The sequence below is a fragment of the Pseudorca crassidens genome, chromosome 2 (genome assembly GCF_039906515.1).
Source record: "Pseudorca crassidens isolate mPseCra1 chromosome 2, mPseCra1.hap1, whole genome shotgun sequence".
Taxonomy (NCBI): domain Eukaryota; kingdom Metazoa; phylum Chordata; class Mammalia; order Artiodactyla; family Delphinidae; genus Pseudorca; species Pseudorca crassidens.
The window spans coordinates 120,563,226-120,577,450 of record NC_090297.1 but is presented as its reverse complement, the minus strand read 5'-3'; the positions used below and the strand labels follow the sequence as shown (position 1 = coordinate 120,577,450).

General features: G+C 34.8%; 1 protein-coding gene across 1 annotated transcript; it reads right to left on the bottom strand.

Annotated features, from left to right (window-relative positions):
- Positions 1-2,103: 2,103 nt before the first annotated feature.
- Positions 2,104-9,584, bottom strand: LOC137211643 (protein piccolo-like). The gene is made up of 5 exons (XM_067714212.1): positions 9,013-9,584; positions 7,726-7,797; positions 5,973-6,153; positions 4,181-4,375; positions 2,104-2,899 (listed from the first exon to the last, which is right to left on the bottom strand). Exons 1-5 carry the CDS (start codon positions 9,019-9,021, stop codon positions 2,751-2,753), a joined length of 606 nt encoding a protein of 201 aa, XP_067570313.1. The 5' UTR covers positions 9,022-9,584; the 3' UTR covers positions 2,104-2,750.
- Between the last annotated feature and the right edge of the window lie 4,641 nt (positions 9,585-14,225).

The window sequence follows — 14,225 nt, the reverse complement described above, 5'->3', positions numbered from 1 at the left end:
CATCAAACAAAAACAGCTCAGGAATTTTAAAATGCCCTTAATATATATATAAAATGTAATATATCCAGAGCAACTAAATTAATTTTCAAGGTTTTAAAAACACTTCAATTAGTTTGGGTATGGTTTTAAAAAACAACCTATTTTGAAATTCTTTTCCCTGGTTGGCGTCACCTTCTAAAACAGCCGGGCCTATATTCCACCAAACCAACTGGCTTGGAAAAAAACATTTCCAGGGATTTCTAAATACAAACAGAGAGTTGTTTAGGTATCAGGATGATTTGGCACAATCTGTCTAAATCCTTCCCTTCAGGTTTCCTAGCATGCAACTAAACCCTGGAGGGAGAGAAAAAGTTCCTCCTGGCTTACTCCATAATTCTCACCTGACCCATATTTTCTTCTACTTCAAGCAGAAATCTGCTGAAAAGCTTGCCAAATATATATATATATGTGAAAAGCTCTTTAGGGACAATTTCGTCACCCTTGATAGAAATGACTGCAGATGTACACACTGCCTCCTCTACAGAGCCTCCTTACTGCTGCACTTGGCTTGTGCAGTGGGAGGGTTTTACTTCCCTGGTTTGTGGCAGCTTAATTATCAGCCTTCAGAAAAGAGGATCAAGTAGGTAGACCAAGTCTAAATCGTATCCTGCCATCATTTCTAGCAACCTCTAATCATTTGTAAGGACTGGAGTGTAAATAGCAAATAAATAAATGACAATTGTTTTTAGTGAAATCAGGAGAGTTTGTATTTCAGGAGCCAATGTATTTCAAAAGCAAAGGCTTATTAGGTGCAATCATAAACAAGGGTTAGATTGCCAATTCTGACAATTTCCACCTATGTGTTCTTCATCAGTCATGCTGCCACCCGCACACCCCGACTCTCTGATGGCTCACTCAGAAAACAGAAATGAAAATATCTGCAACGAATCCCTCATCCACTAGGTGTGACAAAATGAGAAAATGGGTGATGAAACACTTTGCACAATGTGAAGAACTATATTAAATGTATAAGAATATCCATTAGAGCATTATTCAAAGAAAGGGAGTTAAATGCATTTTGTTGCAAATTTTAAGACCCACACCTAGGAAAACTCAAAGTATCATAGGAATACTTAAATCATGATAATTAAAAATAGAGTGAAATAAGAAGCATTTGACTACTATGACATTCACAATTATGAAATATTTGCAGTAAGAAAATGAAGAAATCAACTGAACTTATTTGATGGAAAAAAAGGTGAGAGGTGGAATTTTAAGTACTCTTGGACAGTACTAGTAAGGCTAACTAGGAAAGGGAAACTGCTTTGGTGATAGTCTATAAACTGGGCTCAGTAAATGCATATTCACAATTATCTTAATATTTAAGCTGTTTCCTTAATTGCCTGCTAATTCAAGGAACATCACAGTGGTTTGCCCTTTGTACTGCCACATACATCCTCAATTGCTCCTAAATATCTGATTAGTTGGGACAAAAGCATATTAAATTTTAAAAATTTCTGAGAATACAGAGAAATGCAATAGGAAAGTACAAGTCTTAATTTTAGTTTTGTGGAAAGTACAGGATCATAGAATCAAGTGTTTTAGGGCTGTAAGGGACTTAAGGGGGCAAACACTGCTATCGTTTTTTTTAATCCTTTCTTTGATATATGTTTTTAAATCAAAATTAAATTTGAATTACAATGAAGATGATTTTATAATCACACTGGTTTGATCCCTGTCACTGGCAGTGAGTGGCATTCTTTCTTGGGGAAAATTCCACAAATTGTTGGTGTCAAGTTAGGGACAGATATTAACTAGATTTCCTTCCTAACAAAGCCACGGAATCAAGTCTAGGTGGCTGTCTGGAGCAAGACTCATTGGAATTGTCTTCCTCTATCCAGAAAGCTGAGAAGATTGTGAAGTAGATCAGATGTGCAAGAAAGGAAGAGTGGAAGCATTGCCTAGAGTAGCCCAACCCTTATTTATTGACATGTTTATGTAAGCTCTGGTACTTTTCTTTGGTAATAATTCCCCATCCATCTTATGTTTCCGACATGAAACTTTGTCCTGCAACTCAATATTCTATCATTATAGCTCGCACTAGCAACGAAGCAGTAACCTTAAATCCTCTATTGCAAGGAATCAAATGAGAAAGCAAAAACTGACACACTCATTTTAAGCTGCATCATGTAACAATGGATCAGAACCCAGTGGTTTATGAATGAAATAAAGATACCTTATTACACAGGCACTTGGATATTCACATGCCCAACACATCTGATACACTTGACAACTACGGAAACATGAGTGGAAAAAATGTGTTCATAGGGTCAAGAAAGAACTTTCACCATGTAAAGGTGAATGAGTGCATTAACATTTTTTCCTTTACTTTCTCTGAGAATTTCCAAAATCCACTGAATTTTTTTTTAAGTTACACTTGAAATAATATTCAACAAAAACTGATCTACATTCCAACTGGTATGCTAACTCGAATTGTGAGCAGTTTAAACTTTTATCACAGTGCAATATATTTATAGTCATGCTTGAACAGATTAGGTTAGAAGCACGCGTTCCATTCTGCAATATGAATATTATTAATCTATTTCCCAACAAAAGTCAAAAGATGCCCAGTGCATAGAAAAATACAAATCACTGTAGTCAATACATTATGGGACTGATCTTGGGACTTACACAGTGATGATGAAGTCCTGAAATGCCATGCCCACAAAAGCACATTAAAAAGTGGATAAACATACTTTATTAGACAATCTCTAAAAATTAAAAGATGAGGGCTTTAAATTTGGGGGATGTTCTTGCTGTGTGCTTTGAATAGTGCATTTCTGCTCACCTCCTGGCTTGACTGGTCCATCAGACATCATCTTCCTGAGGGCTAGCTGGCTTTGGTCTTGGTTGCCATTAGCTGGTGGAGGCAGATTATCAGACTGAGTTCTTTGAATGGGGAGGACTCCTGCTATGCTGTGTCTGTGCTGCTTCCCGGCATGATTAGACTGACCGCTTTTATGTGCTGCTGTGGTAGTGTGGGTGAAATGGAAACCCAGAGTATGTATCCTCAGATGGAACCAGCTTGAATGTTATTCATGCAAATAGAAGTGATCTTTTGCTCTATTGAAGTAAGTTGTGTTTTCAAATGCCAAAATGACACCACATGCACAGCACTAAAGGGGGTTAAAACTGGCTGTTTCTTTGGAAATGATGACTTTGAGAGATGGGGAGAACATTCATCTATCTCCGTTGTTTGCCTGATGCCTCTTGGAAGTAACAGTGCCCCTACATTTTTAAAGTCTCTGTATTCACTAAGTTCTTATATAATTCTATCAATTGAAATTACAGCAGTTAAGATGGGTGAATTGTTATGCTTTAATTGATATCTTGACTTCCAAAGGATTTCCAATGGTTAGAAAAAAGAATAACCCTATAAATTCTCTTGTATCATATACAAAGTGTGATCCAACAGAATGGACCCCACTGTGCTCCTTAATGAGGTAACATGGCCTCATTGAATATGCTTAGACACATATTAATACTACATACTTTTTTGAGAATATAAGAAACATTATTTTCTTTAGATTTTTTTTTCCAAAAGACTAGAAAGTTTCTCACACGGAAAGCTTCATTATTTCACATGCATAATTTATTTAAAAATTTAAGCATAAAATGTTTTTTCCATTTCCCCTAGGTTCTAGAACTTGACTGTTGGTTACATGACTCTTCTGCCTAAAATTTTTTAGTGTTTTTCAGAGGTGAGACTCTCATTGCTAATCTGCTCAAAATGCTTATGTGTGTGCCTTTTTTTCGTGTAATGCCCAGAAAACTGGCAGCCACTTGTGCTTATAATTCCTGTATTCTAAAGGATATTTAAGTGCACACAAAAAGGACACACAACATAGTTTTGCCTGCACACATCACAGACACAGCTACCAAATACTATGAGCCAGGTTGGATGGATGGTGGAGACAAAGGAGAAACAGCCAGTTTTATTTCGTTCTATGTAAATTAAAACAAAAAAGAACTAAATGAGAGACAGCATATTTATGTATCGATACTGTTCCTACACAAAGGGACAGAGAACAGAGGGAGCAGGGAAAGCACAAAACAAAGCAAATGGGGAAGGACAGCAGGAAAGAAAGGTAACAGATGAACATTAAGCTGCCATGCTGCGGAATTTATTTGCATCTTTTACTTGGTTGAAGGCGGAGTTGTTGCACGGCGGCTTTGGCAGCGGCTATAGCAGCCCCTGCATCTTCCAGGTGGGTCTGAGTGACGCTGGTTTTGCTTTGACCGCGAGATGGTCCATGAGAGCGGAGATGGCCTTTGGATGAGGATTTCGAGCTACCGGGACTACTATGGGATTTCTCAATGGTGGGAACCTGCATGTCTGGTTACAAAAGGATAAAACATGAGTTAAAGTTGCTCCAGCGTTCCTCCTGTCAAGCTGGGTCTCACATAATTTGAAACCGCCTAAGATTTATGTTAATTCTGTTTCTTTTTTGGCACGTTTATTCAACTGCTCACCATACAGCAGTGTGATTCAACATTTGGGAGACAATTTTTGGGAGAAAAGGCAAGAGGATGTTAATCTTGAGAAGAGAGGTTTGAGAAGAGGAATGAATACATTCTAAGTAGTCTCATATAAATGAATATATTAACTTATAGTTTCACCAAGCAACTCTGCTAATTCTAGTAGGGACCAGGTAAGAAACAATAGGCTGACACTGCCGCAGGAGGAGTTTTAAGTAAAATTCCTGGAGGAAGGTGTGTGAGTCACTGGGATACATGGAAGTGGAGACTATTATATCATCATCTCAGGTGATTTTAGAGAATGTATATATAAGATCACACATTTACTGTGGTAGTCATAGAGAGAGAGGTCTTTATACTAATCATCTTCCAGAATGTTAATTAGTGCAGAGTTGATCTGGCTAAGTGGAATCCAGAAATGATCTATACAACTCATAAGTAATCTATAGCACTTATTGTAGTCAGTGGTTTATTGTATCAACTCAGTGGCCTCCTGGACGTGACCTCAGTTTTTCATCTCCTAGAACACTTGCATTTCCAATCCAAATTGTAAAGAACCACTTTTCAATTTGCTGTACTTCCTGAGAATTGGCGAAAAGGAATACTCAGATCCAATATAAAAATTTTTATTTAATATTTATAAATACCTCAGCATATCCTGGAAACATACTACATGGTTCCCTCATACAGGCAGTAACTCATTTTATGATGAAGATTACTGTTGTGTTGTAGGATAACTGGTTATTGAACCTCCCAAAGGAAAAGCTCATTCCAATGGGAAAGCTGTGCATATTGCCAAACCCAATGTACGATGCTGCAATTTAAAAATAATAATAGTAGTTAAAAAAAAATCATAGAATTAGTTTGAATGCACCATTTAGGAAAGGTTTAAGTAATTTTCAGCATACCAACTGTTTTGATGACATGAGGAAAATGTTTTTGATATAATTAAAAAGCAGAATGCAAAACTGTTTTGTCCATATATTACATATATGATTTATGAGTAAGAATATGCATATGAAAAAATAGGGATTTAAACAGAAGAAACATGCATAAATGGTAATGATGATTATGTCTAGTCAATGAACTGTTGAGGATTTTTATGTTTTCTTTATGAAATACCCCAATGTATTTTATAAAGTCATATTAACCTCGATTTTGAGAGCTGAAAAAGACCCAATAGCTCATATAACCCAACCTCCTCCATTTTATAGGTTGAAAAACAGAGAACCAGAGAGGTGAAGATCACAAAGGCATCAACCTAATTATGAGCTGATCTGAGACTAAAGCCCATTTCTCCTGATTCCATATCCATTATCTTTGCATGATATTATATTAAATATTTCCCAATATGATACTTTTCAAAAGATATTAAATATACAGGCACTCATATTCAAGAAGATACTGAGTGAAAAAACAGACAAAAGTTTTTTTCTACTTGAAATATCTCCTACCTTTGGATAGGTCAGGGAAGATACCATGGCTTCTACTTTTGATGACAGATGGCTTTGGGGACTGTTGGCTGCTTTGACTGGAATGGGGCTTGCCATGATCAATGCTTTCAGTCTGTTCTTTGAGAGGATACCACCTAGGCATGTTATCGAGGTGCGATGTGCTAGATAAATCAATCAATACCTCAAAAAAAAGTGCAATAAGTGAATAAAATTTATGGATTAAGCTGTAATTCATTTGTTGTTTTTTTCTGTGATCTGAAATTTATTCAAGGACATAAGTCAAAGGATACAGTATAACCTTTAGGATGATGACGTCTTCCTCATTTTTCTTCACCCATGATACTGAGACTGTCTTGTGCATACCAGACGCTGTATAAATGTTTGGTTAAATCGAACTGTATGACATCTCTGACTATTAATTAAATTATTTGGAGATGATGCAAAAAGGTAGAGTCACAAGTCAACCTCTTTATGAAATAAAGTCTTCTTTTGTTAAATGGACACGTTATATTCTTAAACTGGGCTAGTGCTTTTTTTGCAGATTGTTTGATTTTAGTTACAAGAGAGAAAAAATGAAAAAGAATGGCTAATTTTCAATTACTAACTTATTCCCTCTATTTTAAAACATACTTTAGTTCACATTTGAAACAGAGATATTACCAACAGTTTACAATAAGAAAGCACTGTGTCATGGTTTAATTGGCAACATGTTTTCTTTCTTAGTGGTACATAAACAATGGTGCATTTTACAGTAGTTGGCATCTTAAATTTGAGCAGATATTAAAAAATAAAACCACACAATGGATATATGCTTTAGGTTCATGAGAACAATAAATTATAAGGACTTCAATAAATCAGCTTTTTGAAATAGGACAATAAATCAGATATAACCGTACTCTAGAGTAGTCCTGCCTAAGACCAAGATTAGTCCAAGTGGCTATACCGCATGGAGCCTGCAGGTGAAGTTCAAATGATCTAGTTTTGATGGGAAAGAGGTACAGAGTGTAGGAACCAAACAAGACCTCATGTCACCTAGACTACTCAACTGTTTTCTATTGTCTCTATCAAAAGGATATTGTATTTTCTAGGTGTTATATATTTTTAGAGATTTATTTTTTAACATTAATTCATAACTTCTGCTTTAAGCAAAGATCACTAAACAAAATATGTATTTTTGGAATATGATAGATGAAAAATATCACAGAATCTGACCATCCTGCCACACATTTCATAATTAGGTTACACTCCTTGTAAATTTATAAAAATTGTTTTTACTGTTTTCTCCTACTTCTAGTTTTGCTTCTTAAAATATTGTGAGATTTTTTTGTGGGACACTTAAAAGAAATAAGAATGTAAAATGTCATATCAAGTCATTCATACGTGCAATGAGGAATAGCAATTAAATAACCTGAAAATGCATTTGAAAAAAATCCAGCTCATTTTATATTACAATAAATTTATCTCAAATCTTTTACATAATCATTTGGATTCACAGCACGATTATATAACTTTCAATCAAAACAATTAATATTTCATCTTGCAAATTAATTATAAAGTACATCAAGTGGTAAAGTGAAAATTATTTCTCCAGGTGCTATTCATCTATTCAAAGAGTCATTCGTAAATAAATTCTATCCACCAAAGAATTTTATCCAGAAACAGTTATCTTATACACTTAAGAAATATGCTTTCCATAAAGAGTTAATTGATGGTTTATAAAGAAGCAAATAAAAAAAGGAAACCATAGGCTCACCTCACCAAGAAAATCATTGGAAGAAAATCTATCATAATCCCAGATTGTCACCTCCAATGTTTTCTTCTTGAGCTACAGTTCAAATCAAAATGTCATTAAACCTCATTTCTCATCATAAATTTTCATTATACTCATATAATAGATTCATTTATATTTTCTTTCCTTGAACTCTTTTCACTTATGTAAAAATACTTTAAGTTTATATAAAACTGTATACTTACATTCAATATTATGTAAACTGTCAATCATTTTGTGGTCCAACCAAGTATTTGATCATAAGATACCTCACTATTTTTCAAAAAAAAAGGGTGATTTTTACTTATTTCCTGTTATTCTACCCCTGCCCATTATTAAAAGTACCAAGCAGAATCTACATATACTCTTTAAATACATGAAATTCATAGGTTGCAAAAATGTCTAGGTTATTCAAAGTATTTGGATTATAGTTTTTTGTTTCAGTAAATTGCCAAAACACATTAGTAGCACTGTCTTATTTCTGCAGGTGAAATTTAACTTATTTTAAATTCAAGAACCCAGATTATAATTTATATCCAGCTTCAATTTCATAGTCAAATTAGAAATCTTCCAAAGGATAAATTAGAAACCTCATTTTGAAAGACAACTCATTTGTAAATTGTTTTCATGGATGTCTTCTTCCTATTCTATTTGTATTCTTTTCTCTCTGAATTCATCTTTATAAACCATCAGTTATTTTCTATTATTGATACAAAGTTATGACATGAAGACTTTCAGAAACACATTGATGCAATTTTGCTTAGAGTCATCTATTTGTTGTGATAATCCTTTACACTGGTCTTCTTCATGCTTTCTTCCGTACAGTTTAGTTGCACAATGCCAGATCTGTAGGAAGCCTCAATTTAGAAAAGAGATGATCCCTAAATTGTTGCCAGGAGGGGTAATTCATTTCAGTGCATCTGAATCTTATTTTTTCTTTGTTTATGAAAGTCAAAATACAGCTATTTGGAAAATATTTTCCCTCAAAATATGATAAATAGAGAGCCCAGTCTATTGAAATATTTAATTTTGAAATAATCAGTGGAAAATGTCCCACTAGTCTTATTCATTTTGTTTATTTTTTAGCTGTTTTGTCAAAATGTGCACATTTTCTTTCACTGTATCTTCGAACTGCACCCAGTTCCTTTTACTGGCTATATTTTTTTTTGTTTGTATGGAAAAATTGATATGAATCACAATCTTTCAATAACTCTGTCATCACTAGTTTTATATTAGCCTGAATCTGTCATATGGAAAATAATCATTGCATACCTGTTCCATGGAGATACTTTTATAAATTACTGTTTGATTCCACTCAGGATTAAGACTTTTCTGAACATATTTAGTCCTTCTCTTGTACTCAGCACTGAATTGGAAAAAAAGAATTACCCTGATTATTTACCTTGACGGATGACTTCATAATCAACCTGAAGGGCATGCAGACTTTTAAAGGTATTTTGTTTTGAATCACCTTGTAATCGTCTCATCATACTCATGTCTTAAACTGTATTTTAAGTTGAATGCACAATGACAATTTAAAAATATCTTGGATGCCTTTAGTTTTACTTTCCCTAAGGTATTTTTTTTAAAGAAAAGCTTTTAGGTGTTCTAACTAGAATACAATTTTAGAAATCTTAATCTCTCCTGAATGTGTGAGATAATTACATGAACTATACAGTAACGTCAATATCTTCATGTCCTATAAATAATTTGATATTTAACTTTCCAATAGTTTTGCAACTGATCATGTCAGCAAAGCCAAATGGTCTTTCAATTCATTTTTTTCTATAGAAAACTGAAATAACTGTACTGACTGAGGAAAGGATGAAAAATGGCTGTTGCTATAGCTGAGATTCCATGAACATTTGTTACCTTATTTATTTATTTATTTATTTATTTTGCGGTACGCGGGCCTCTCACTGTTGTGGCCTCTCCCGTTGCGGAGCACAGGCTCCGGACGCACAGGCTCAGCGGCCATGGCTCACGGGCCCAGCCGCTTCGCGGCATGTGGGATCCTCCCGGACCGGGGCACGAACCTGTGTCCCCTGCATCGGCAGGCGGACTCTCAACCACTGTGCCACCAGGGAAGCCTGTGTTACCTTATATTTATAGTAGATTTTAACACTCTTGGTAAAGCAGAATACTTACTTATGAAATAAACTTAATTAAATACAAATTCTTGGTTTATGTCAATAGCTTATGTTACAAATGATGAACCAAATCAAAACTTTTCCTCATTCATTATAACTTGGGGCATTTCAGTTTATCCTTGACTCTTCCATGCCCTCTGATCACCAGTTAGAAGCTTATACCTTACACGTTTAAGCATAACTTATTTTCAAAACTTATTCTAATTAAGTCTGACCAAACATTTATAACTGGCATCAACCAGCTAATAGGGTTGGAATTATTGCCATTTGCTATGAGGCAATGGTGCCCATTTACACAAAGCTTTTCTCTAACACTCACTGGCTTTTTCCAAATTTTCTGCCTAGAAAACAAATCTACTTGTTTGGGGTCCATTCACATGCCTGGACTTCATAAGCTGCCTTACCCTAAAGGTACTGCATCCTGACCCTGGACCTGTAGTTCTATTCCCAACTGTCGGCAGACTAACTCTTGTTATATTCCTGGTCTCAAGCATTACCAAATTCTGGAATACCTACTATTGTTCCCCAGATGCTAATTTACTTATTCATTCTAGATAAAACTATTAAGAATCAAGCTCCAGTTCACCACTCACTTTTAGAGATGGGTCTACAGCCAAGTATCTTTTTTTCTCCCTCTGGCTTTATTCTCTTTCTTATCAGACATACACAAGGGCAATAATTTCCAACACTGACTGCATATTAGGATCACTTTGGGATCTGAGTTCCAAGGGTTGTAGGTGGGGCAACTAGCTGGGCACCCACATCCCCCTGCCCTTCACCCCCAAGGAGAGTCTTACTTAACAGGTCTGGGGTGAGGCTTGAGCATCAGAATTTTAAAAATGATCTAGGTAAATCTAAAGTATTGCCAAGATTGAGAACCACTGAGAACCGCTGAGCTCATGTCTCCTAAGACCTCACATTTCAGCCACTGTGAACTGAATCCAATTTAAGAAATGAAGCAGCACTATTCTCATTTGTAACCAACCTATCTGAATGTACAAAACAAGAGAGTAGGATTTGACAATTTTGTCATTCGGCACAAAGTGCAAATAATTCTGGGGAAATGTATAGGCAATGATTCAAAGACACAGGAACTTTCATAGACTGTGGACAGAAAGTATACATTTGTACATATACTTTTTAGGTAAATTTGTCTATGTCTAGTGAAGTTTATGCACTCAAGTACCCAGAAAATTCCACTTTGACTTAACTCCACTTCTACTTTAGAGAAATTCTCCCACATGTACAAAAGGAATTTGTTAAAGAACATTCATTGCAACATTGTTTCTAATAGTGTGTTAATAATATAATAAATAAATACATTATATTTATTCAATGAAATTTAAGCAGCAGTTAAATTAAACGAAATACACCTTCATTTATCAAGATAGATAAATCTTAAAAAAAATCTTGAGCAAATAATTTGCAGAAGAAAACCCATAGTAAGTTATCATGATATAAAGTTAAAATTACATGAAATAATACTGTAAATTATTTATGTCTACTTGTATATATGTATGACAAACATTAACATCATAAGACAGCTTGGGAATTGTAGACGTTAAACTCTATTTTGTGGTTATCTCAGGACGACAGGGGAATGGTTTCAGAGGACTTCAGGGGTACCTGTAATATATATATATTTTTAAAAAAATATGAAGCCAATATAGCAAAATGTTACGATTTGGTAAAATTGGATAGCAAGAACACAAGTATTTGTGACAGTATTTTCTATAATTTTCAGTAAGTTTAAAATATTTTATAACAAAATTCAAAACTATTTTAGCAAATTATGTCCTTTTATGCTTTATGATTTTGATTCTTTAAATTAATGACATAAGAAGAATGAATATGACCACTTTTAAGTTAATAGCCAACTTTGGTTGCTACTGTAGAATTCATGGCTATTCCTGTAGTAGGTATACTAAGAAAAAAACACATTGTGTAGTATGAGCTTTAAAGTTTCTATCTGTTTTGGACTTAATTATCCAAGTGGTGAGATCATGGGAAAAATATATTAGGGATAAGATTCATAATACAGTGAACAGTGGTAAAATTGTTATTTTTTTCAAATTCTGAAAAATTGAATGCACAAAATTTTAAAATAAGATTGAAGATGGAAATTAATGTCAAATGCAAACTCATGTATTTTTACTAAAATTCTATATATGTCAGTATATATTAAAATAGCCTGAACTATTGAAATGCCTTCAAAAAGATGTATTAGTCAACATATTTTCTTAATTTATAAATATTAATAATTGTTATATTTCACATGCATAGTCATTTTTCACCCATATGTAGCAAAATTATTGAATGCCAACTCTGTACCAGGAATTACGCTCTATCAAAACGTACAGCTGCAAAACTCTTAATTGTACTGACATACCATTATGTCATGAGAAGCACTTTATAAAGTAAGCACATTGAAATAATAACAGCTAACATTTACGAAATGCTTTTTCACAGGCAGAGTTCTAAGTGTTTTTCATGTGTTACATTATTTAACCCTCAAAGCAATTCTATGAGTCCAGTATTATTTATTATCCGATTTTATAGCTGATAAGAACTGAAGCTCAGAGGAATTCAGGCATGTTGGCAAGGTTGCATAGTCATTAATTCATAGGACCAGGTTTCAAACACAGGGAAACTAATTTCTTGCTCTGAAACATGGGCTATATGAACTCAATTGATTAGGCCCATCATAAAATTTCTTAATTGCAGGTTTCATTAGCTGAAGTGTCTAGTTTGTCTTCTTTATTTTACAGTCAAAAACTGTACACTTCAAATTAAATATGTTTTATATATATAACATAAATTATTTATAGTGTGTGTATATATACACATATCAAAAATGAGGACAGCTTTAGAGTTGCCTAGGGAAATATTGAATGGTATATCCTAAGACTAAGAGAGTGCTGTGGAACAACTAAGGATAATTATTCAAAATTTACTTTTCCTCAGATACACTCACATATAACCCCAATTAGTTGGGAAAAATCTAGATGTTCACTTTACTAGGTTATCTTAATCTTACTAATAAGTTTGAATCTCTAGTTCTCTCAAGACTCAAGGTCTGTGCCCTTTGCCTTTCGGGTTAACGAGGGTAAACACACCTTTCTCCTGATCCTGCCTCTACCAGCCCTGGTTGACCTGTGTAAATGCCAATGAGATCCTTTGTAATGTAAAGGATCACTTGCAACCACTTTGCAATGTACACTTGAATTTCCTGACACGCAGAGATGGCCACACAAAGCTCTTCCTTCAAGAACCCTTGTTTGATAGCTACCATGTACTGACCATCTTGGGCATGATGTCAATGGACTGTGTTCCCACTTTACACAATTGAAAACTCCACTGTGCTCATCACCATATCAAAATCTGTGGATGTACAAGTTGAAGGTGGCCAGGTAAGCAGAGGGATTCTTGAATGTGAGCTGAAATCCAGGCTGAGAAATAAGTGGAGTTCCTTTTCCTTTCCTACCGTGTCTGGTAAACACACTACAATCCCTCATGGGAAGATTGCAATAATGACATTATTTTAGGACAATTAAGCCATATGTAATAATCAGAGAAGTTTTTTTATAAGGGAAAATAAAAAGTCAAGTAATCAAGATGGAACATGGTGCTTATCAAACAAAAATCTAGGGACTTCCCCGGTGGTCCAGTGGTTAAGACTTTGCCTTCCAATGCAGGAGGTGCGGGTTCGGTCCCTGGTCGGGGAACTAAGATCCCACATGCCGTGGGGGTGCGGCCAAAAACTTAAAAAAAAAAAATCTAAACCTTTATTTCCTTAAAGTTTTGACTAATTTCTTTTATCATTCTTTCTCTTTTTTATTATTGGACAATCATTTTCTCATAGGTAGATATGATTTTAAGGCTGGCAGAAAAAGGTACTTAAAATTCAATTACCCTCTCCTAAACCAGCAGAATAAAAACAGTTCTCTGAGTTTCTCTGTAAAAAAAATTGAGAAAGAAGAATGGAATATAATGGCTTGTTTGCTCTTAACTTTCATAGAATTATCTAAAGTACTGAAGGTCTTCATATATGTGTGTGTGTGTGTGTGTGTGTGTGTGTGTGTGTAGTTTTCTCAAAATTACTCCTCTGAATATGTTGCCTTTAATTTAGAAAGAAGCACAGAGCATATCCCATTTTATAAGCTCTGTTTCTCTGTGTGCAATAGTGCATTTATGGGCTGTCACTTGATTGTCCTCTGTGCTCCCTGAGGTCTGACACTATGGCTGTGTTCTCAATGCCAACCCCAGCACAGAGTCTGGAGCAGTCTGCGCTAAATAAATGGTTTTTGGATGGATCTTTAAAACATGTTTGTAATT